Source organism: Physcomitrium patens, chromosome 17 (genome assembly GCF_059467195.1).
Source record: "Physcomitrium patens ecotype Gransden chromosome 17, ASM5946719v1, whole genome shotgun sequence".
NCBI lineage: Eukaryota > Viridiplantae > Streptophyta > Bryopsida > Funariales > Funariaceae > Physcomitrium > Physcomitrium patens.
The window spans coordinates 15,980,546-16,004,677 of record NC_143426.1 but is presented as its reverse complement, the minus strand read 5'-3'; the positions used below and the strand labels follow the sequence as shown (position 1 = coordinate 16,004,677).

Genomic DNA, 24,132 nt, shown 5'->3' with positions numbered 1-24,132 from the left:
GGTCCGCGCTGGTCGACGCGCCCCATCTGTGATGCCGACACTTTTCTTTTGGCCGCTGGCGTTCGTTGGCTTTGCTTTGCCTTGGCTTGGAGGAGGAACCCTGCCGGCATCGTTGGCTTCCTAGAATCCTTCGCTTCTTGAGCTCGCTTCCTTCCTGCTTACGCTCCTCTCTTACTCCCTCCCCCCCTTCGCCCCCTCATACTTCTTCTGCTTCTTCTTCTTCTGTCTCTCTCTGTCTGTTCCTCTCCCACGCTCATCTGCACCCATCTTTTCCTCCTCTGTATCCCACCCTCCTCTCCCTCAGTGGGTTGCAATCGTGGTTGTGGTTGTTCTTCTTTTGGGGCTTGCCTTTCACCGGTGCCATCGTCCCATTTGGCAATGGCCGTCTGGGAATGGTTGACCGATGCAATGCTCTGGAAGCCTTATAATTCCGTACTTTCTGATTCTATTGAAGCGTCCTTCCAGGTGCAACAGCCGTCCCTTGACGTCTGTATTACATCCCCCTCAGCACCCACTCATTCCATTACCTTTCAATCCATCCCTCCTTGCCAGGTACTTCTCTCCTTCATCATCTCCCCACTCGCTCTCGTTCTCTCGTTGAAAGTTGTCTCCAACATTTTATGATCTAGGGTTTTGGGCTTAGCTGTGCGGGGACTGCGAAATTCGCATTTCGTTTGTCGATTTTGGAGCACATTTTTCAAGGGTGACAGGAAAGTTCTCAGGTTGATAACATAATGACCTATGATGACGAGTCCGGCGCTGGAGCACCTTTCCTGCATTTTCCATAATTTTTACACTGGTGTATGATTATTATTATTATTATTATTTATTTGTTGTCGTTTGTATGATTATACTCAGTATCATTGTTATGCTTTTGGTGTTTTCGGATCTTTTTCAGTTATGTAAAGAGGGTCCTTGGGAAGGTTTATGTTTGTTGTGAACGATGGTCTTCTTGTGCAATATGTTCGTTTTTCCCGCGTCGGACTGCGAAGTGACGAGTTTTGAGCTGGGTGCTTGTTGTAGATAAATCGTAACACACAGCAATCAAGGCCGGTGAGGAGAAACGTGGACGCTCAATCAGGGATCGCGGAGTGGCAGTGGTGGGAGGATGAATCTCAGCGATGGCACGCTTACGATGTCTTGATCAGTTCTCAGATCGAGATTGCTTGGGGACAGGGCCACAACAGTACTAATGCATATTTCCAGGCTTCTACACCTGGCGGGGTATCACTCCGCATACATCATCGCAAGTACACTATCCTGTTTGAGGCTGATGGATTACAGACGAATCTGAGCACAGGATTTTCCCGTAAAATTCGAAGACGGGTGGTCTCTCCCGGAACGGCAGCAGCAGGGGCGACTCCGGTTGTGCCGGCTGCTTCACCCAGTGCTCCTCATGTCTCTTCCCTGCTACAGGCGCATTCTGTACCGGCCCCATCCGTCGCGGCTGGGGCAGTTTCTGAAGCCTATGATCCGGCAGATCTACACCCATACGTGGAGAACTCAGACTGTAACGAATGCCCCATTTGCGTGATGGATTTAAGGGGGAGGAATGCGGCAATGTTGGCCAAGTGTCGACATTTGTTCTGCAAAGACTGTATCATTCGATGGTTCGAGACTCGCCCCACCTGTCCAATATGTAACATGGCGTATGGAGTCATAACTGGAACTCAACCTGACGGGACAATGAGTGTGCGCATTATCCGTGCTGGTAGTCCTGAGTTCGCAAGTGGTCTCGAAGGCTTTCCTGGTGTCGACGTCATTGTAATCCAATACAACTTTCCAAGTGGAATTCAAGTGAGTTTCCCTACTGTCATTTGCGTGGCATCGCTGGCTGCACGGTTGAATTTCCTCTTATCAGCACGTGAGCATAATTTGGGGCTAAATCGTGAGTTTGTTATAGGATGACCATGCTGGGATCTATGTTGTATCGAATTCGTGTTCTAAGAGACTCACGTTCACAGGGTCCCGAGCATCCAAGTCCAGGATGTCCTTACACGGGCACCAGGCGAGTAGCATACCTGCCTTATACCAAAGAAGGTGAAGATGTGTTGAACCTTTTGAAGATAGCTTGGGATCGCAGATTGCTGTTCAGCGTGGGCACCTCAATCACCACAGGAAGAAGGGATGTTGTCACGTATGTTTTCTCACACGACTGTTATGCCAGCTTCTCTAGTGTTGACGTTCGGTCATTACTTTGTCTGGAAGGAACTTGACTCTTGTGTTGCGATGTAACCTATCAGTTACCAGAGCTTGTCGTCTCTTGAGAAGATGATATAGGAAGTCGCGGGTAGTATACAAAGTTTTTGGGCAAAAAACCTACGAATCTGATTTTCTTATCACGTTTAGTGTTATGTTTGTGCAAAGCTGCCTACATTCATTGAAAACTGCGATCTTTGTGGTCTTATTTGCAGCTGGTCAGGAGTGCATCACAAGACAAGTACATGGGGAGGACCCACCAACTTTGGTTATGTGAGTCACACTTCATATCAAATATCTTATTTGCCTGTTCCTACATGAGCTGAACTTGCTGCTCTTTTATTATAGCATTACTTTTGTATTCATTAATGGAAGCATAATCGTTTTTGGTTGATCTTTACTTACAATCTTTTTCGCCACGCAGCCTGACAGTACATACTTCGCACGCGTTAAGGCGGAACTTAGTGAGAAAGGCGTAAGGTGACATTCCATGCTGGAACATGCTTAACATGAACAGAGATGTGGGTCCAGGCAGTAAGGGTCTACGCAACTTAAAAAGCACGCATGATTGTAGCATGGATAAATGGTTTGCATGATTGTTGTAAATTTATAAATTAGTGGCCGTTGAGGTTCATGCACACTTTTGGAGGTAGTTTAGATCTTAATCATGTTTATTTAGCTTTCTGTACTTTTATTTCCAAATATTTTTGGATGCAGAAATCATGGAATTGTTTTATGACCTTTTCATAGAAGTTTTTTCGTTCCTTGGAAAGTCTTTGCAGCACATCATTTGAAGTTCAGAGAGGAAAGAACAAAGGCATCAGTAATCTTGGCAATAATTTTTTAATTGTTTCAGTTGAGTAACTTCATAAGCTTCATGTGCATTGGCATACTCATTTTGGCGTCTTATTTTTATTTTTACATAATTTTAAATATTATTTTTATTTATATATTTATGCTGAAATATAAAATTAATATTTGGGCATCGTCACATCATTGGAATGAAGCAATTTAAAATAATTTAAAATCATTAAAAAAATAATGATTTTTACACAATTGATTCTTTTGAAAATTAATTACTTTCTGAATTTTTTGTAAAACTTCAAAATGAAAATACTACAATAATAAGTAAAATTAATAAATTTTTTACAAAAAATCAAATTCTGAATTTGTGAAATAAATAAATTTTAAATTAAAAATACGAATAATTAAAATTTTAATTCTGAAACAAATCAAAAAATAACTTTATCTTTCTTGTATAATGCATTTGGAAAAGAATTAAATTACGCATGCATTTTTTGTTTATTTTTTTATTTTTTTGCAGCACAATATAGTACATTTGAAAAAAAAAAAAAAAACGAAATCAAATGCAGTAAAACATAGTGTTGCAGCATCATAGACTTTACCATCTGATATCATCCTTCATACCCTCAATGAATAATTTTGTGAACTGAAATAACATAAGCATCCAGAATTCAAAGATGAAGTGACAGAGTGTTGAATGGTAGAACCCAAAAGGATGTTTTAATACAAAATTGTGTAGAGTTCACATGTATTCTATCTAAAACCAACCAATCAATGGCATGCCTACACAATGCATACCAGCACAATCCCAGACGCAGGAGATGGAGACGAAGGAGACGGAGGAGGTGGGGGAGACGAGAGGAGGTTCAGTTGGGAAAGGGATTGGGGTTGTGGAACAGGGCGTCGGCGTTGAAGGGAGGGGGGTTGGGGAGGAAGTGGTGCGGGGGAGCCATGACATCCTGGGGGAGGTGCTGCTGTTGTTGCTGCATGGGAGGGAACGGATGAGGAGGAGGAGGAGGGAGAGCCTGCTGCTGGTTTACCTGCTGTCGGTGCTGCAAGTCCAGGTACTGGCTCACCGTCTCCATCTGCGCCTTCAGGTTCAGATACAGCTCGAACGCCTCATTCGGGCTCAGCGGAATCCCCCCAGCCTGCAGTTCTGCTCCACCTCTGCCTTCTCCGTCTCCTCCTCCTCTTTCTCCTCCTCCCCCTGCTGCTGCGTCTGGAAAGAGCCCGTATGGTCCATCCAGATCGTGTGCCGGTCCAGGTAGATTGAGGGAGTGCACATTACCTGCGGGGTGTGGGTCAGGTGCTTCTTGATGACCACGCGGTCCAGTCCTGGGCCTGTAGACGAGCTGTTGTGGTCGGTTGTGGCGCTGCCTGAAACGCACATATCTTTGGTACACTTCATCAATGGTGCCCCCGTGCGACACATCGATCACATCATCTCCTCTGGGGCAGAATACTATCAACGCCACGTCCACGTCGCACAAGCTACCCATCTGCTTTGCCTTGTTCATTAGTCCATCTTTCCGTTTCGAAAACGTTGAATTGATCTTCGAAGCTGGTCGCTTCTTGTCCACATCTATCTTCAAGCGCCCCATCGCGTTATATTTTTCTTGTACTACCGTCTCTTCTTTTGGGATGCACCGCTTAAAACAATCCACTTATTTTATTTTGCAAAAAATAAATAAAAAATAAAAAAATGAAAAAACAACACTCCGCCTGTGTGCCCGCCTGAAATAGTTGAAGGAATCACTTCAATTACTTCGAAGAAAACACTCATAGAAACCTTCCGGGTTTGGGTGTTGCTCTCTACATATAGATCTTATTTTACTTTAATCGATAAATAGCAGTGGAGTTCTCTTGCCGCTGAAGTAAAAGGAAACAAGAATGAGAAGGCTGCGCAGAACACTGCACTAATCACATTGCGCAACTTTCTCAATCTGTATTTCTATGCACAGATGTCACCATTCACTTAACTTGTGGTGGTCCCTGCCAAGACCTCTGGCCTGTAAATCTACGGTTTGCTTTTCTGATTGTTTCATGATCCACTCTGATCAAAGATGAAAACCTTAACTAAAATCAAATATTCAAATAATGAATTAATATGAAATCAACATACCATATGAGTTGTATTTATTATAATGCAAAAATAGACCAGTAAACTGAAAGAATCTAACTGCAGTTCAGGAATCATTAACTTAACCTTCAGTAAACTGAGAGAATCTAACTAGTTCAGGAACTATACAATGAACCACGAAGTCATCTGCAGAACTACGTTATAAAAATACACTACACATCCACACCCTAGAATTATACTATGCATCATCCAATTAATCTACCAACCACAATGTGAAACTCTAGATTTAAATAATGTATCGAACAATGTATGTATTGAAGTTCAATTTGTGAACTATATATATTTTATTTCTTTCTTTCTTTCACAAAATATAAGTGTGTTATAATTTTTCTTTTTGTTTAATATGGTAAAGAGATTGATTTGGTTATCGTTTATTTTACATCCTGCAGAAACTAGATCTAAAAAATAATGTTAGCATAATATTGTCTAAGATAGAATGAGAAAATAGGTGGGGAGGGGGGGGAGTAGCCATTCCTTCCTGCCCCGTTTGTTTTGGGTGTCTCCCGCCTCTCTTCCTGCCCCCGCTCTCCCTCTCTCTCTCTCTCTCTCTCTGTGTCTCTGCCTGTGCGTGTGGGCTCTGTTGGCATGGCTGCGGCGGCCATGGCCAGCGTGAGAGCGCAGCAAGCCTGCTCGCGTGCCATCGCCATGGCGGACCAGCTTCCTTCTACGCTTCCTCCCGCATTTCTGACGTTTCTCAAGCAGAATGGCCTCGATGCCTCCATCTATGCGGCCGCAGCCACGCTCCCTCGCTACATCAGGTGCAATTCCTGCTCCGTACACGACCCACTCTTTTGATTTCTGTGTTCCATGAATTCAATTGGCGCTCCTCGGCACTACAATTGCTATCCGTGAACGCCTCATGAAAACTCGTTTCCGCGATGCACGTTGTTTTAGGATTCGCCTGGTGTTGTAATTCTGAAAAGGGCAGTTCGTTTCCTTATTGCATTGGTTTCGGAGCTCTGAACCCTAGCTGTTTTTCATGATGGGTCCAGAGTACAACCACGGACCAGTTTGGATATTCCAGAGCTCGAAGAAGAGCTGGGGTTGAAACTTTCCCCTTTGGCATGGCTTCCCAATTTCTTCAGCTTGCCACCACAGGCTCAGATTGCGAGCACTCAGGCATATCAGCTGGGCAAGGTGATTGCACGTGTTGTTTGTCTGTGTGTCTGTGTGTCTGTCTGTCTGTCTCTTTTTTCTTTCTTTTTTTCTTTTTCCTCCCTCCTCCTAGCCCTCTTTTATTGTCTCTTTTCTCCTTGCCAGAATTACGGACATCTTCAATGAATCTCGAACATGTGTTTTATGGTTTTTGACGATCCGCTGACAGTTATTACTATTTTTAACTGTTAATTTATTTCTGGAGATCAGTTGTATGGGATGGATGCAGCCTCCGGGGCTGCTGTAGCAGCTTTGGAGATATCATCTGGCGACCACGTGCTTGACCTTTGTGCTGCACCAGGTGGGTGATGGTCTTATGTATTCTGTTCCATGCGTAGCCATAGCCTTTGATTGTTTGGATGATTTGAAAACTTCTCTTTGTTCCCGATGTCGCTTGACATAATTCGCATCCTGTTTGCGGAATTACCTCAATTATCTGTGCTGATTTGGTAGGTGCTAAGCTGTGTATGATGGCCGAGTCTTTAGGAGATTCTGGGTCACTAACTGCGGTGGATATCGCTCGACCTCGTCTCGCTGCCTGTCGCACCATGCTGCTAAAATACGGACTTGGAAGACGAACTCGCCTCTACTTGGGAGATGGAACAACCTTCTCATTGCTGCCATTGAATGGTGGGAGCAAGTTATGCTCGGCAAGTGCTGGCGATGATCGCTCTGACGACGAGGACATCGGAGATGGTACTAGTAACAGCGAAATTTCTAATGAAGTTGCGTGACGCGTTTGGACAGGATCAAAGTAAATCTGAAGGCAGTATTCTCACTCTAGTTCATACTTCTACGGATCTTTGAAAGAACTCTCCATCTGTACTGGAACCATGCTCCTTGGCAGGGCAAGGTCTTAAATTTCGGCTTGCACCTCTTGCAGGCGGTTTTCACAAGAATCCAAGGATGGAGAGAAAAACAGTGTATGGAGAGTGGAGGTCTGGAAGGACACGACAAGAAAAGCGATCTGCGAAAAGAGCGAAGTATCTTGGAATACCTTTACAGACTGGTGTGGACGGGATGCCGGAGCTTTTCTTCTATGGTATTGAGGCTGGAGTAGTGGGCATGAAAGTGGCAGATGTGGCACGAGTTTGTCAGGACTCTAATGAAGCTTCATTTTCTGGTTATGACAAGGTAACACCCCCTTCTCACTTGTCTTTTGAGGTGATTTTACCCGTTTTGGCTACTTCCGGTTGCTATGGGTTAAGACTCTTGTTTAATGAGCGTGAATATATCTGGTATTTAATGGTCATCCTTGCTCTTTTCTGAAGAGTTCACCTGCAGGAGTTAAGTATATTTCTGTTGCCCTGCACGGCTTGATTACTGGTCTCTTGTTTTGTTCTTTCACTCATCTCTGTCAAAGTAGGTGTTAGTGGATGCAGAGTGCACCCATGATGGTTCATTGAGACACATCGTTAAATACAACGAATGGGGTTGGGATACATTTGAGAGGCGGTTCCTAAATGAAGAGCGAATCGCTTCCATTACATCTCTCCAGGTAAAGGCAAATGATTCGGCTACGTTGTAGCGATTATGCGTTAATGAAAAAGAGCGCGCACTCCTTTTTTTGATGGATGCTTTTAGTTTCAATCTGGTTCGTGCAAAGCGGGCGTGATTCTGTTTCCTGTACACGTGGACGACTATGCCGTTGAACCTGCTATCATGGATTTATTATTCCATCTCAAGAATATGGTCTTCTGTATGGCTTGGGATGTGCAGCTGCGTCTCTTGAGCAATGGGTTCAGACTACTTAACCCTGGAGGCACACTTGTATACAGCACTTGCAGGTGCATCGTCTCAACATCGCGCACTTTATTCAGGATGCAATGAGTTTTGTTCCAGACCCGTGTGAAAAATGTGTTTCAATGCTTATTACCATTTTTGCAGCAGCCGATACCTGGTACCGTCACTCTCTGTGTACTGCTAAAAGGACGATTCCAGAATGGAGTACCGATTTTGGAGACGATCCTTGTTACCCATAACATGTGTTGTGTTTGTAAACTAATGCTTGGTATTTTTGACTTACAGCTTCACGAGGGACCAGAACGAAGGTGTGGTGGAGAGATTTCTGGCATCTCACGATGATGCAGGTATTCTTCCAGTTTCCTATAAGCTGGTATATTAGTAGTCAATGTGCAATATTAAGGCTACGCAGTGTATGAGTAGAGTAGATGAGAATTATTGCAGCTGAGTCCTATCTTCGGCCACTTCACTAACTGTGTGATACCGCCTACATTCTGTTCGTTTAGAGTTGCAAGAAGTGGAGCCCGCAAGACAGTGGCCATGTCGACCTGGTGGTTTGCCTCACACATTACGTTTCGATCCTGTGACATCCCACACAAGTGGCTTGTTTATAGCCAAGCTTACCAAGCTGGAGTCCAATCTACTAAACAAGGTGGTAGTTGGGTGATGGTTTTGATGCTGTTACGTTATTGTAGTTAGTCGAGGACCCTGAACTAGATTCCTAGTGTCATATGACATGATAGTCATGTCCTGTTGATTGAGAGTGGAAAGGTTCGGTAATGTTGTCGCAACAATTGTATAAGAGAACGATTGTGGTAATAGCAATTATTTGCTCAGGTGTATGGAAGAACAGATTTTGGAGTCAACAAGAATGGTATTTACAGCATAATAAGCAGAATACTCTTTGACATCAATGAAAACAGTATTAATGGACCGTCGTCACTGGCCGTGGTTGAATGTGTAGAGCTAGAGAAATGAGAGCACGTGTGGTAACACATCTATTTGATCACAAGTACCGCAAACTTCACAAGACTTCCCAAAGCCGTGGGCCACCCAAGTAAATCCTAAAAGCTGAAAAAATCTCACTCAATTTGGGCAAACCTCACATAGCTCAGCGTCACATCACTAAATGGGAGTGTGTGAAACTTGACAAATTGTGGTCAAGAAAACACAACATGAAAAGAAGCCTTAGTTGATACATTGATTCAATCTCCAAATCTTCTTTGATGCTTGGTCGTACCCACAACAGTGGTAATGAGAGTCTTCCACCCAACGTGTTTAGTGCAGGTGACTATCCCACTCTCTAAAATAGCTTCAAGATGCCACAAGTTTCCTTATAAATCAAACTATTGATACACTTCATCCCACCACTTCCAAGTCTAAACTTGCTGCTTCTTTGCAGTCACTTAGAAGGGGGTATCAAAAATATAACATAGAGGAGAAGAAACATCTTGGATCATTGTAAAAGTTGGAAAAAACCTCTATAAACATTATAATTTATACATAGGGTATTGAGGTTATTATAAAACTCTCAACACATGGTTGTCTTTGTTATGCTTGGGTTTAGGTTCATTCATATATTATGAATAATTCATCTATTTCAAAATACATCTATTCTCTACAAGTGCACCTCAAAGATAATTTTAGTAGTGAAATATTCCACTATGTATTATCTAATATATTAGAATAAGTCAATTAATTAAGTAACCAAAGAATAAAATTAATTTTATACTAAGGAGAAAAGATGGCAGTTTGTGAAATTCATTAAGTAAATTATAAATAAATATAATATGTGAAATCCAGTACTAAAAAGAGAATTTTAAATATATTTATAAATAATTTTTTAATCATATATATATCCACAAACTTATGTTTTTATGTAAAAGTCTTCCAAGTATACCAAAAAAGACTCCATTGTAGCTTATTATTATTTTATTTTATTTTTACAAATTATATTGTAATTTGTAGTTTTAAAATAAAAAATTGAATATATATATATATATATATATATATATCAATATTTTTGATTTATAAGGAAACAATATGTTTTTTATTAATTATATATCTATTTTATTTTTAAATATTCATGACTTTCACCATTAATATTATATATTTCTAAAATTACTATTTTGTAAAAATGAAGTCAATTTTAATAATTGTTTTCAGTATTAATGAGCCAGCTTTATTAATTCAACAAAACCATATCTTGTGGTTTTATTCTTCAATAAGCATCGATGCATGTATCTCTTTTCTAAATCTTAGTTTTGTTAGTTTTGCTGACATTGACAATTTGCATGGCCAAAAGGAATAATAATTGTGATAATATATGGTTCACCAACCTTCACACAACAAGATTTTCAACCACTGATAAAAATATTGTCTGTAAAAACACTTGATAATTTAAAAAACATAATCTAAGAATTTTGCACAATTCAGTTGTATTGGAAGTAATTCATTGATAACTAAACATTTTCATGGAAATTTCTTTTTCCTGAATTCTATCTTGTACAAAATTACGTGGAAGTTTGGAAGTAAAGTTATGTGTCAAATCTGACTGTTGAATTTGACCACATTTATTGCATTGGAATTTGACTTAATTTGAAACCTACCAAAACCATAAGACATAACAACAACAAACAGAAAACCACAAAAAAATTTATCATAAAACATTATTCATGCAAGAGTGACGGTTTCGTCGAAAGGTGCAGTATGAGTTCAGTGAAAGCACCTACTATTCACCAGATTCTTAGTAGGGCAAAACTGAAAACCATCAAAAGCATGTTCCCCAGAATTACCTCAAACACTACCGAATGCCTGAGCAGCTGGATAGTTCTGTGCAATGAAATTTGAAATGAATTGTTCACATGATAAAAAGCAGTCCACACAGGCGATCGTGTGACCGAGTACCCCGAATTCGGACTCGGATAAGATGTCAGGAGGAGACATCCACTTCGTCTCAGAACAATGGAGGTTACACTTTCATTTGTGTCTGCTTTTTCATTGCTACGATAAATCCAATTTGGGAGGTGACAAGTATGCTTCTTCAGAAATTACTTGAAGTAGATTAAGAAGATTTCAAGTCTCTACTACAAAGCCATAGCTTCCTCCAGGTCACATCACGTCACGTCCTTTCTGCTGGTCATCATTAACCATCAGTGTCCACAAATTTCAGCACTCGCTTCCAAAACACCTCGAGCAAATGTGCTGCTTCGGTCTAGCCAAGTAAAGCAAGCAACTTTTCCAACATCGTGGTACACGTTTTGGGTTGTGTTAGTGGCCCACACATGAGGTACACTACATTTCCCAGTGGTCTGGTGTAGATGCCTTCTTGTCGAAGATTTTCCACAAGTTCTTTTGAGAGCATGGAGGCATATCTGCAGAGCGGAACGAGTCATGGATACTCTTGAGGTTAAAGCAATCGTAACTGGATAGTGAAACGATCTTTTGGTGTCGAATGTGAACAGAGAATTCAAAACTGATGTGCTTGAGGTAATATTCTAAATTAGTAAAAGGCTCAATTATTAAGTCGGAAGATAGCTACTACTGTCGTTTAAGGAGCATCGAGTTTCATGTGCACTTCAACTCAAATCCACATACACCTTAATCAGAACTGTCGAGTCAAGTCAACCGGATGCACGTACCCTGATTCTGCTGCATTAGCACGGAGTTCCAGTGCGAAGATTGTCCCCACAGACACCACTCTTTCCACTGACTGGTGTGACGATATAAGTGACACTAATTCTGGTTTCCACAGCTGCCACACAACCTTTAGTTCAGACAAGTCTGATCCACAAATTTGAACTAACCTCGTGAAGGTAAATAGATCCTAGATTTACAGCAAGGGAAGGTCCACTCAGCAGGTACAAAAACATGACTTAAATAATTTCTGACTAGCAAGTATTGAACGATGAGATGTTCACCTCCCTCAGGCGGCGCCCTCCTGGTAACAAATTAGAATTTTTTGAGGGATCGGAAAAGTATTGAAGGGACACAACGGCACTTGCGCAGCCAACAGCATGAGCTGTATACGAGTGGCCATGTAACAGAGCATCTAACTGCATCCACACAAACCCCATACATCGAATATCGTCAATATGGTGCACGCAGTTTCTAGCACCTTTCTAAGACGAAACCCAGCTTAATGTACCTTCTAAGCATTACCCATGTAAAGCACTCAGTCGAAAGTACTCAACTCAATGACGTGCTTTTTGGGTGCACAAAATGTACTATGTAGTTGCTAGAAAACTAGCACAGTGACCTGTGAAATCGAACATAACCAAGGTAAAATATCAAGGAGATAAATTTCATAAAAGAAAATTGAATCCCACCTTAGAGATGCCACGGAAGGCTTCAAAGACAGCCTGAGTTGCAAGTGTTGCAGCGAGAGGAACTAAACCCCCCGAAAGTAGTTTTGAGTAACATGCTATGTCGGGGCTGCAGCCCAGTAGATCTACAGCAGACTGACAATACCAGTAGAGACTGATGAGGAACAATCCTTCCGGTGTATGTATTCAAATGTGCAGACGATAACCAATGAACACAAATAAGCATAGCAATACACAAACCTCTACACCAAATCGCCAGCAACCAGAAAGGACTTCGTCAAAAATGGTTGGTATGCCACGGCGGCGACATTCACGGACAAGCATCCGCTGGTACAAGGGATCTATCATATCCATTCCTCCCGCTCCGTGCATCACTGTCCCAGAAACATACCACATAGAAATATCAGAGCGCGGATAGTATACTATAAAATCACTAAGAAACATTTTTCAAACAATCTCACCAAAAAGATATCCCAACATCAAACTAGTCCCACCAGGTTCAATAATCAATGCAGCTGGGACATTATTCTCTTCTCTAACTGCTGCAGCAAGTTGCTGATTAATAGATCTGATGTAGAGGTTGGCAAGAGGTGTGGAATCTCGGCAAATGTCAAAAATTTCGTCCCTGGATTTCCAGCCTGCTTCAATGGTGTCGACAGATGAAAATCAGTAACATAGTTTTATCCCATGATTGTTTCATTCAAACGGCGTTTCATCTACTGCACTTGCCACACAGCATATCCACGTATCATCGCCAAGCTTAAAAAACGAGTTGCATCGACATAGACAAAGTTGTGCTGACATACAAGAAGCAGAATCAGAAGAATCACTATCGTGGAAGACACGTGGAAGTTGCAGATGCCAACGACCCTGTCGTTGAAAGACGGTAGGTGGCTCCAGGAAAAAACCTCTCCCTACATGCCTGTTTCCAGCAGAAAGGTCAGATTCTTTCGTTGTGATTTTCTTTTTCATAACAAACAAGCAAATACGATGTTGAGTGAAAACATTTGTCAACCGCTAAATTTCTTTTAGGATATGAGTGAAAACAACTATTTATACAAGTATACATCCTCAAAAGTTCATACTATATATCGTGAATGAATTTTACCATGGTTGTTGCTTGAAGCCTGTGTAAGCTGAAGGCGCTTGTGCTTCCATAGCACCTAGTGTGTCCCCATGATAGGATCCTTTTAGAGCTACAACCTGCTTTGAATGGTACATGTCTTACGTCAGCTGTAGTGACATATATAACTTCTATCAATAGCTAAGCTCTGGTGAAAAGAACTACTCTCTTCCTATATCATTCAACATGTTATGGAAGTTTCTGGAGCGCGCTCCAGAAGGTACCCACGAGAAAAACCTGGACATACAAGCTTGGTACTGATTGATTTAAAGACGTTTTAAGGGTGTCTCTTAAGCATACAAACATCCTAAAAGTCTCTAAGCAGCAGCAGAAATAATATCTTGCCTTCAATTGCCCTCCTCGGCGCTCGATGGTAGAGGGATCGCTAAGACCATGGTCAACAATGTATTTTCGGAAAGCCATTTTAATAGCAACTTCTATAGCCGTCGATCCATTGTCCGAGAAAAACACCCGCTCTGCCCATCCTGTTCATAAGTGCAAGCATATATCAAAACAAGACTATACGTCTGACAAGTATGCACCACAGCAACTTGGACGTTCAGCATGAAAGCTTAACAATGCATACTTGAAACAGGGGGATGCTATATAATTAAATACGCCCACAACGGAATTCCATAAATGTTCTCAAAAAGATTTTGTAAATTTGCCAAGAGTGCGAGATAGAATAGTACCTCGGCCTGCCCCTGCGAGAAGAATTTCAGCACACCGCAAAGCAGGTTCATGTACATTTTCAGGAAACATGACGTGACCATACCTTCCCGCAGTGTAAGCTACTTCTCTGGCTATCTCGGGCTGAGCACAATTAATGTAACCATTGCTTAGAAGCCAAAGATATTTCTAAAGCTAGCAGGCAACTACGATTATCAGCAGAATTCAACCATTGCAATTCATGGTTGTGTGCAGATCCAAGAAGGACGAAACATAATCCAACAAGCATACGTGTCGATACGTTACCTGCAAGATAGAATCAGGGCCTTGAGTCCACCAGCTTGCACATGCATCAAACTGCGTCGCAATCGTCTTACCGGTTGAAGGCGTTCCAGACTACCGACCATGGAAAATTATAATCGTGGGATCAAAGTTAGACTTGGACTCTCCATCGGAGCCAAATAGAATCAGTGTATACACAAAGAGTCCCAAGGGTTTCAGCAACTTCATATACATGACACTATCATAACGTTTCAAAGCAATCCCACCTTGTAGACAGAAAAGTTCTCCCCTGATCTTGAATCAATGAGCGTGATGGAATCTTGGGCAACTAGGTCGTGTTGTGTGAAGGGCCACCATAAAATTTCTCCTGCCATTTTGGGCATCTCCTCAAGCCGCCTTAATCTCTTGGAATGGGAATTTTCCAATACATTCATTAACTCAAGAAACGTTCCCTCTGCGAGGCGAAACCATTCCTCAAGCCTCTTGTTCGGATCTTCAGGTAGGGGAGGAAGAACAACAACCGGTATCCTATGCAAAGAAACAGAATCACACCAATCTTAACCCCTGACCTTTCAGCATAGTCAACGTGACACAATAATAAAAATTGGAAAATTGCAAGGAATATCTCCCCGATATTAATTTGTATCATATCCTCTTACTTGTGTCGTAGGTACTGCAGCACAGGCTCTTCATTGCTCAATCCTGAGTCCACGATAACAATAGCTGGAATGTCATAACCGCGGGACCGCAGGCTCTCATAGGCTGCAATAGTGGTTGAGATGCCTCCCAACCTCCCGTCCCCGACCAGTAAACCCGAAAACCTAAGCGATCTGTATCAAGTGCACTGTCAATAAAATACCAAAGCTTTCGGAAATCCAAAAACAGAATTTACTCTAAACCCTAAACCTCATAACCAATGGATGAGAAGCTCGTCTATTCATTGCACGCTAAAGAGATAGCCATGAAAAAATATAACTCGACGAGAGAACACATGGTCTGTTCAATACCTGTACATATCGCATTGCAGGCTTCCGGATGGTCCAGGGCTAGCAACCCCCCCGGCAGTTTCTAATATCGCCCACTTCTCTGCACAATCACCTGCATCCTCTCGATGTCCGCTGGTCTTTCGACTACTGCTGAGAGCCTGAAGTGAACGTTGGATAGCCTCAACAACCATAGTGTCGGGCACAGTTGAACCCTCCCTTGCAGCTGCAAGATGTGGGGAAATAGGCTCGTACCATGCCCACATTGTCTTGCAAGTGAAGCGTGATAGAGTGTTTCGAAGTTGTGCTCTTCCGTAAACATCACCGTCTGCGGGAATATTCCTGGATTTCACACCTTGCAGTAACTGTGATTCGTAGCTGCAGAAATCTTTCATTCCTGAAAAACCTTAGCTCTTGGAAATCAAGCTGTGTTTTAAGAGCGTAGCCGCACAGTAGGAAACAAAAAAGTGTCAAAGGCCCTGCAAATTACTGCTCACGGCGATGGCAATGTGAATGCAAATCCCAAATTATAACTTTAAAAGAAATCGCTCTAATTGTGCCGGAAGCATACCTGTGCCATTTAGACTGGAAGAAAGACCCCCTGCATTCCAAGCAGATTGTGGCTGCACCGGAACACTGGCTCCCGCACGAGCGGAAATCTGCACGGCAGGCGATACTTGTAGGGTGTGGTTACACAAGAACAAACCTTCTGAAATGGCCTCGGGATGCAATCGCCCAACTCGAGAAACCTCCTGGTAGACATACCGCGCGTCTGAATCAGACGGGAATCCTGTTTGCACGGGCTTGAGGTAGAGCAAATCTTTGGCTCCAGAATTGCCTTGGCATTTGGACAGACGAAGGATTGCAGAACATAATCCTAAAAACCACTCGCACATCTCAGCACACGGTCTCCTACATGGGGACCAATTGGGACACCAGATTCCGTAACAACGAGCTACATCACACCTGTCGAAACCGCAATGCTCCACTACATAACGACAGGGGGGGGATTCAATTAGATCCTCCGATAGCCACTAACCTGCACTAACGAGCGTTTTGCCCACTCCCGTATTGCTCCCCCACACCATGTAGGTAGGATACGAAACGTCCAATGCATCAGCCACATTCTCTGCTACGCACCTGGCTTCATCCGCGTCCTCTATGGGGCTAGGGTGCGAGCTCAGACACCGGCCCCATATCCCCGAGAGGAGATGACGAGGCAGGGGAGAGCAGGCTCCGGCAGTGCTCACCAGGAAGCGAGACTGGTGAGCAATGCGTGGGGCAATGGGGTTGGTGCAGCGGCGGCGGAGGGGCAGGAGGAGGAGGAGATGCATGGTGGCTACCGTAGAGCGTGATGCTCTCTCACTCTCCGTTTCTTCCTTTCTTCGTCACTCCCTCCCTCCCTCTGCAAAACACAACGAAGCACCGCTTGAGTATCGGATGAGCAGGCAAGACTGCAAACGAGCCTGAGAGAGTGAGCAAGCGAGAGGGCGACAGCGAGAGCTGAGTCGCGAGACAAGTGGGAGCAAGCGAAGCGAGGGCAAGGAGGAGATGTTGCAACGCCGGAGGAATCCACAGCGTCGACGCCTTGGACGTTCCGCCTTCACTCTCCATCTCCATGCAATGTGGAAAAGTTATTATTGATTCCCATTATTACAAAAGCGCCTTGATTTTGGTTGATCCTAGTTGTGTTGATCTTTTGTAGGCCCTTTTTTTGGCAAAATTGGAGAATAGCAATGAAACTCAATTAAACTCAACTAACCATTGAACAACTTAAGTTGGCACAAGCCAACCACTACCAAGTCAGCATACAAGCTTTGCGCTGGAAGTCATTGTGTCTCATTCACACTGTCACCCTCAAGCGGGTGCAACAATTCTCATGAGAACTGAATAATTTCTTGTGTCCAAAAGGAAAGTTATACTTTATTCATTGGAACAAGTTTGCTTTTATTATTCACCTCAACTGATTTTTTTATTGCACTAAAGTGGATCTATATTATACAAACAACTTCAAGCCCTAAGTTTTATATTATTAGATTTGGTTTGTTATTGTGTAGAGCCTAATTCATACTTGCAACAAATACAAGGGGTTAAAGGGGTGGCAACCCCCTCCTATAGTGGCTCCACCGACCAATCAATTGGCAGGATAAAGGTACAACACTCCTTGCAGGGATTTGCAGGGATTTGCAGGGACAAAGCCAACACAATAAATTGAATATTTGACTTTTGTTGTATTAAGTTTTTCTTCTCTAGGATTGAAGTTGTTGTGTGTGGAATCCTACTTTTGTAGATTTGAGAGTTTTCTTCTTTGATTTTATTTTTTCAACTTTCTTCTCAATTTGTTTTCTCATTATATTGTGTATGTGAATTCTTGACATGGTCTCTAATACTCTATCTTAAACAATACAAATGGATCAAAGTTTTTTTTAAAGTCAACTAGATTGTAAAGAATGTAAAATAGATAACATTGTTGTATTGTAACACATCTATTAGATAAAAGAGAGAAAAAAGTATTATATTATACAAGAGCTCATTTAAAAAAATAATAGCAAATTATCTTAGAATCATAGATAATAGTTAAGGAGGTAATAAAACTAATAATTGCTAATGTTGTCTTTTGTAAAAAGAGCTCATTTTTATTGATTGAATTGTAGATTTTGAAAGAAAACTTAATAAGATTTCTATGATTATTAGTTTTGAGGGATTTGAATGTATATTGACTTTGTGAGAGCTTTGCAAAGTTTGGATTGTTTTAGATGACCCTATTTCAAGTTGAATAAAAAGGGATCATACTTTGGTAAATTATTTGAGGTTTTTAGCAAATTTATAAGTGAAATTTTTTGAATTTATAAACATAGTTGTGTTAAATATATGTTGTGAATTTGAGCTTAATTGGACAATCAAATCAAAAATAATTGAGGTTCAAATGAGTTAAGGTCTCAAAAATTGGGTTTTGAAGGTTAATGAGGACTTTCTAGATTTCAAGCAAAATACAAACTAGATTGAAAATTTTCTTTTGTATATTGATAGATTACTAAGATCTCTTATATTCATATAAATTTATGGTTCAAGAAGGAGATATTTAAACTAGAAGATTTACATTGAGGTTGAAAAAGAAAGACATTCAATACCTGAGCAGATTTTGAGTCATTTCTCCCAATTTGTGAGTTAGATTCTCTTGAATGTATTAAGTCCATTGCTTTAGTATATTACTCCAAAAGCAAAGCAAGGGGCTGCAATGCTTATACATATACATGTACACATTTACAACCATTTGGTTAAAAAGCGTATCATACATATATATATATATATATATATATATTTTTCTAGAATATAATTTAGAATACAAAACAAAATTGTTCATTTCAAATGTAAAAAATCAATAGAATGCAAATAGTTTCTTAAAATTAAAATTTGCATGCAAAATTCAATGATATTCTTTGCATGTCTCAATACATGAATGGATCAATGTATCATCACTGAGTTTTCCAAATTATAGTTTGCATTATTCCTTGTAAAAAAGTCATATTTTATTTTTAAATGTTCGGAATGCACATAATAATAAATAATTGTTGGTCTAGTTCACGTATGTTGAAAGAAGAAAAAAATGTGATTTCAAATAGCGTATTATTGAAAGATTGTAATATTGTCAAAAAATCAGTCTTGGAAGTTGTGTGATGTAACACTAAATATACATTTGTATAGATACACACACTGTGAACCTTTCAGAACTTCCAGTTGTGAATCAGCAATTATGAATTCTTTTTTAAAGCCAAAAAAAACTTATTAAAAAGTAGTGTGGTCTCATCTTAAATTTTAAGTCAATCATACATTGAATCAACAATCACATATCAATTCATTTTTTTAATAAATAATTATTCCATTATAGCAACATGAAGAATTCTTTACAATATTGCAATCATATTAAGTTTTTAATTTTAATCATAGAGTATTATCATTTCGCTTATCAATTTATATTTTATATGTTAAGTTTAGATATTTGTTTCTTTGCATACACATATGTTTATATTTATATTTAGATCTTTAATATATACATCAAAACCACCCACACAGATTCTGAAATTTGTTCAACTGTGCACTTGTTTCTGAGAATGGTTTTCATGCTTTCAACTTTGATTTTACGTTCATTTTTTTTGAATTTTAAAACATGGGTGTTTTTTTCCTCAATAAAACTACCTTTATGTAGTTTGATTTTTTTTATATATATGTATGTAATCACCTTTGATTTTTAAAAACATTACGAAATAACAATTAGAAGAAAGGTATATTGAAAAGACATATTAAACTTTTAGTATGCTTAACAATTACATGATTGGTATCTTCGAAATGTATACACGTATATATATATATATATATATATATAGAGAGAGAGAGAGAGAGAGAGAGAGAGATGAATTCAAATTTGAAAGTATCTGGAAATATAATGAAAAGTAAAATTGCAATTTGATTTTGCAATAGAGTGACATTAACTACAGATAAATTTTGTAATCCAGTCAGTGAAAAGGTGCATTGATCATTACAATAGATCAACAGTAAATTCATTATATTTTATTAAATAAAGTTTGAGATCATAATCAAGAATTTTAACTTACAACTTTTTTTACTTTATTACTTTTTCAGATTCTCATTTTCAAATTATACTATTGAATAAGAATTTTAAAAATTAAACTCAGAAATACAAGCTGTACTACAAGACTTCAATGTCTATGTAATAAAATGCAGTTTGGACAGTTTGAAGGTTAATACAATCTTAACAGTCTATATATGCAAAGAAGGTGAGCAGAAGAGAATAGAATGAGGATTGTGAATTTGTTTGACTTTCTCTACTTTGAATCTGGTAGACTGAGGTCCAAAATCATCAGCATCAATCACAACTAATTCTACAACATAAAAGAAATGCATTTCATCCCCCAGTAAGACAAACACATGCAGTCTACAATTTCTGTGGTTTCTAGCAAACAATGCACAATTGCATGATGGCAGCAACCAGATTGCGATTTTCTGCACCTAGCAATGGTGTGGATTTGATGGAACCTAAAATGCTAACCAACCTGGAACCCTTGTTGATCTTTTCCTGATTGCACATGCAGACTACAATCTTGTTTCATTCTGTGTTGCATAATAAGGTTCTTACAATGGCAGTAACCATTGCACAGACAAGTGCCACTGGGGTCAGTAACATGACACATACATTCATTATAATTATCATTGTTATTTATGATAATATCTATCTATCTATATGTAGACACATGGATAGTGATAGATACTTACATACATACAGGGGAATGTTAAATAGACCCAAGTTTTTACTAAATTGACCCATCTGTCCAAACAATCATGAAAATGTAAAGAAAAGAAAAATGACTTCTAGATTCATTTCTCCACTATTGGATCTGCAACCAATAAAAACCAAACACATTCATCATAATTACCATATTCTTCATCAAAGGTGGTTTTGTTTAATAAAAGCATGGGTCTATTTAACATTCCTCTATATGTGTATGTTATTAACTGCACAAAAAATGTATATGCTTAGATCACTTTTTTGCACTTGATTGCACTTATATTTTTATAAATCATATGCTATTAATAGAAATGCAAAGATAATGTAGAATTATGCATATGATATAAAAATTATTTTTTCAAAATATTAATGAAAAAATAAATACTTATTAGAATTGATTATATTATTAAGTTCATTTTAAGTTAAATATATAAGTTATACATCAATGTAAGTGTTTAAAAATATTTTTTGTTGAGTATTTAGTTCAAATAATTTCAAAAAAAAATTAATATATATATAATCAATCAATAAATTTTTATTAGTAAAAATTAATTATAATAAATAAATTCATATTTATGAAATTATAATATGTATCAATTTCATATTTCCATTTCTATGCATTACCAATGATAAGTTAATAAAATTTGATAAAGTAAATTTAGAAAATCGAATTTGAGAAAATATTTTTATATCATGATAAAGTATTTTAAAATGATATATATATATATATATATATATATTTTAATTTAATATTGAATTATTAAAATATTATTTTATGTAATTCAGAAATTTTAAAACATAATTTATGTAGTTGATTTGTTAAACATTTGATTAAAAATATGTTAACAAAAAATTAAAAATAGAATTATTATATATCAAGTATGTTAAAATTTTAATCACTTAATAAATATTTAATTGTGTCATTTCATTTTTTTATTTTGAAAATTTATTATAGGTATATATTTGGCAATAAAAAATAAATATTAAATTTTATGTATCATTGTACATAATTTTTTTATCAAATTAGTTTAATTAATAAGTTAAATTTAAATTAAAAGGATATAAATTGTTTTTTAAAATTTTAATGCAAAAATTCAAAACAATCGAGTATTTATTACAATTACCAAATACATTAATATATATTGCACAAAAAATAAATTCAAGCCTTGAACTAGGTTTAAACAAGTTACAATATTTTTTACTCAAAACAATTTAAGTGGCTCACGTAGCAATTTTATAATTAAAAATAACTGAAATAAACTAATTGGTTGTCTGGTTTCTACTTAAACAAATCTGCAAAGAGAGTTATAAGAAAAATCATATTAATTACAGATGATACTAAATGCATGCTTTAACAAATTTAACAAAGATTTGAGATACATGCTAATATGTGATACTTGAGATTCTTATGATTAGTATAAATTCTAAATAGCTTAGAAGTTTTTCAAATTTAATAATGATATTTTAAAAATAAATTTACAATAAAGAAGTATTCTTTTGTAAATTTTATAATCAATTTAAGTTTTATAATTTAAAATAATATAAAATAAAGAAATATATTAATTATTCTATTACATGCATTAATTTATAACATAAATTTACTTTACAATTTTTTTGATGCTTCTATGTTTATTTAAATAAACTCCAAAATATATAGATTATACAAAATAAACATTGAGATTTTTTTTATCAACCCCAATTTTCTATTTTTCTATTTTTATATTATTTTGAAAATTTATCTCATTATAATTATAGAAATTTAAGAAAACTTCTTAATGAATATTCAATAATAGTTTATAAATTAAAAAAACTAAAAAATATTTTTAATAAAGTTGTGTAATCTATAATATTTTATATGTTTTTAGAATATACTTATAGATTCATTTTTAGATGGTAGATTCTAAAATTTCACTTGAATTATATTAAAAACAATTCTTTGTAGAGTTATAGTTTTTCATATATGAATTTTAGCAATATAAGAAAAATATGCTATTTTTATTCTTATATATTCTTGGAAAAAGAAGAATATTTTGAAAATAATATATAATACAAATATTTAGAAATTGACAAAATATATCATTCAACAAATGTTAAAAAAAGGCTAAAATATTTTGGCTCTAAAATGCAAAATATTATATCTAAAACAAAAATATTTTGTTTTAAACTTAATCTATTATTCATCTTTTTTTATAATACATATTAGATTGCAAGAATTTTGCAAATCTATTTTAATATGAATATTAACTTTACTAAGTTGGTTGAAATGTCACACTTAAATGTGAAAAGAATCACACTATTGATTATAAGTTAGAATTGAAATAATTATATCTATTATATAAGGCAGCTTAGGGGAGACAAAGACCTCTTGTGATTAACTGCATGCATTTGTTGTTTTTGCCAAAAGTATATAACAAAAATAAAGAGTTAATAGAACTTTTTATCAATCAAAGTTCATGTTCTTGCCAAGATCACTTGGCATTTTTGAATTGCTGCATGGTGGAAAGATGATGTGTATACAACTTACATAATCAACTTGCACACTATTTGCACAATTGATTTTGCTTGGTTAAAGAATGTGTTTGCTGCATGCATGTAGCTTTGTTTTTTGATGAAAACAAAGACTCATGCATGCAACAAGCACATTTTGTGTCTTAGTTTAAATATGAGTAGCAGTATGTGAGCATTGTAGACAGCAAGGGAGCTTTAATTCCAGGGAGCAATTTGAGGGTGCTGATACCTGCAATGCTTTTAATTGAAGAGCAAGGTTTGTTAGGTTGCAGTGCTGACAATGGAGGAATAAGCTGGGATGACTCTCTTTGTTGCATTTGGATTTTTGGAGGAAAAAAGGGAATTTAGATGTGGGTGTAGAGGTGGAGCGTTGTTGCCTTGGCTTGATTTGAGTGGGAATGACAGAGTGTGCAGTGGGGTGAGGTGTGGGTACTGGTGGGATTGCTTGCTAGAATGGTTGTTGTTTTGGAGGGAGTGTTCTGTAAGGGGTAAAGGTTTGTGGTCATTGTTTACAGGAATGGGGTGTGATTAGTGTGCTATTGCAATTTGCATTGCAAATTCCACCAGTTTTGGGAAGTTCTGCACTGTGATTCTTTAGATTTTGCATAAGCACAGGCTTAATGCACTGCAGGGTTGGACTTCTATGATGTGTTTCTGAAATTGGCCATCTTCTGGTGGGGTTTTGCACACCCAGTTTGATTTTTTTGAGTATTTTGATTTGCAAGTATGAAATTTTACTAGCAGCTGTGTTTTGCTTTGTTGTGGAAGCTCAGTTAGTGCCAAAAAGTAGCAGGTCAGTGTTAAAAGCCTCACGCATTACAAAATTGGAGGCTATTTTGAAACCATTGGTTTTGTTTTCTTTTAAACACCAGAAATATGCTCTACATACAACTCCA

General features: G+C 38.1%; 4 protein-coding genes across 7 annotated transcripts; 2 read left to right on the top strand and 2 right to left on the bottom strand.

Moving 5' to 3' along the window:
- The first annotated feature begins 246 nt into the window (after positions 1-246).
- LOC112294905 (uncharacterized) lies at positions 247-2,951 on the top strand. Its single transcript, XM_024545896.3, has 5 exons — positions 247-552; positions 1,024-1,797; positions 1,965-2,137; positions 2,415-2,472; positions 2,624-2,951. Exons 1-5 carry the CDS (start codon positions 379-381, stop codon positions 2,681-2,683), a joined length of 1,239 nt encoding a protein of 412 aa, XP_024401664.1. The 5' UTR covers positions 247-378; the 3' UTR covers positions 2,684-2,951.
- A 745-nt stretch (positions 2,952-3,696) lies between these two features.
- LOC112294587 (uncharacterized) lies at positions 3,697-4,870 on the bottom strand. The gene has a single exon (XM_024545214.3). It carries the CDS (start codon positions 4,602-4,604, stop codon positions 3,870-3,872), a length of 735 nt encoding a protein of 244 aa, XP_024400982.1. The 5' UTR covers positions 4,605-4,870; the 3' UTR covers positions 3,697-3,869.
- Positions 4,871-5,625: 755 nt separating this feature from the next.
- On the top strand, positions 5,626-8,893 carry LOC112294586 (uncharacterized). Of its 2 annotated transcripts, none has more exons than XM_024545213.3 (9): positions 5,626-5,901; positions 6,136-6,280; positions 6,509-6,599; positions 6,785-6,994; positions 7,182-7,432; positions 7,665-7,796; positions 8,018-8,085; positions 8,327-8,388; positions 8,548-8,893. In XM_024545213.3, the coding sequence occupies exons 1-9, from the start codon at positions 5,729-5,731 to the stop codon at positions 8,706-8,708; spliced, it is 1,293 nt and encodes a 430-aa protein (XP_024400981.1). In that variant the 5' UTR covers positions 5,626-5,728; the 3' UTR covers positions 8,709-8,893. The 2 variants fall into 2 exon arrangements, with proteins under 2 accessions (XP_024400981.1, XP_024400980.1); XM_024545212.3 differs by having other exon boundaries at positions 5,628-5,901; positions 6,752-6,994.
- Positions 8,894-10,871: 1,978 nt separating this feature from the next.
- On the bottom strand, positions 10,872-16,978 carry LOC112294585 (bifunctional dethiobiotin synthetase/7,8-diamino-pelargonic acid aminotransferase, mitochondrial). 3 transcript variants are annotated; one of them, XM_024545209.3, is made up of 16 exons: positions 16,463-16,978; positions 15,995-16,300; positions 15,448-15,820; positions 15,100-15,270; positions 14,707-14,968; positions 14,465-14,554; positions 14,182-14,302; positions 13,835-13,974; positions 13,475-13,569; positions 13,173-13,288; positions 12,861-13,007; positions 12,607-12,740; positions 12,370-12,501; positions 11,962-12,096; positions 11,683-11,795; positions 10,872-11,415 (listed from the first exon to the last, which is right to left on the bottom strand). In XM_024545209.3, exons 1-16 carry the CDS (start codon positions 16,755-16,757, stop codon positions 11,256-11,258), a joined length of 2,790 nt encoding a protein of 929 aa, XP_024400977.1. In that variant the 5' UTR covers positions 16,758-16,978; the 3' UTR covers positions 10,872-11,255. The 3 variants fall into 3 exon arrangements, with proteins under 3 accessions (XP_024400977.1, XP_024400978.1, XP_073396050.1); XM_024545210.3 differs by having other exon boundaries at positions 12,861-13,004; XM_073539949.2 differs by having other exon boundaries at positions 15,995-16,175.
- Positions 16,979-24,132: the final 7,154 nt, after the last annotated feature.

What these genes read in the sequence shown, in the direction of transcription:
- LOC112294905 (XM_024545896.3), top strand. Translation starts at nt 379, where the DNA reads ATGGCCGTCTGGGAATGGTTGACCGATGCAATGCTCTGGAAGCCTTAT. An exon ending in ACTTTCCAAGTGGAATTCAA is followed by an intron (nt 1,798 to 1,964) that starts GTGAGTTTCCCT and finishes TCACGTTCACAG; the next exon opens with GGTCCCGAGCATCCAAGTCC. An exon ending in GGAAGAAGGGATGTTGTCAC is followed by an intron (nt 2,138 to 2,414) that starts GTATGTTTTCTC and finishes TCTTATTTGCAG; the next exon opens with CTGGTCAGGAGTGCATCACA.
- LOC112294587 (XM_024545214.3), bottom strand. Translation starts at nt 4,604, where the DNA reads ATGGGGCGCTTGAAGATAGATGTGGACAAGAAGCGACCAGCTTCGAAG.
- LOC112294586 (XM_024545212.3), top strand. Translation starts at nt 5,729, where the DNA reads ATGGCTGCGGCGGCCATGGCCAGCGTGAGAGCGCAGCAAGCCTGCTCG. An exon ending in TGACCTTTGTGCTGCACCAG is followed by an intron (nt 6,600 to 6,751) that starts GTGGGTGATGGT and finishes CTGATTTGGTAG; the next exon opens with GTGCTAAGCTGTGTATGATG. An exon ending in CATTTTCTGGTTATGACAAG is followed by an intron (nt 7,433 to 7,664) that starts GTAACACCCCCT and finishes CTGTCAAAGTAG; the next exon opens with GTGTTAGTGGATGCAGAGTG.
- LOC112294585 (XM_024545209.3), bottom strand. Translation starts at nt 16,757, where the DNA reads ATGCATCTCCTCCTCCTCCTGCCCCTCCGCCGCCGCTGCACCAACCCC. An exon ending in CTGCAGTACCTACGACACAA is followed by an intron (nt 14,969 to 15,099) that starts GTAAGAGGATAT and finishes TTCTTTGCATAG; the next exon opens with GATACCGGTTGTTGTTCTTC. An exon ending in TGCATTGATTATTGAACCTG is followed by an intron (nt 12,741 to 12,860) that starts GTGGGACTAGTT and finishes TTTCTGGGACAG; the next exon opens with TGATGCACGGAGCGGGAGGA.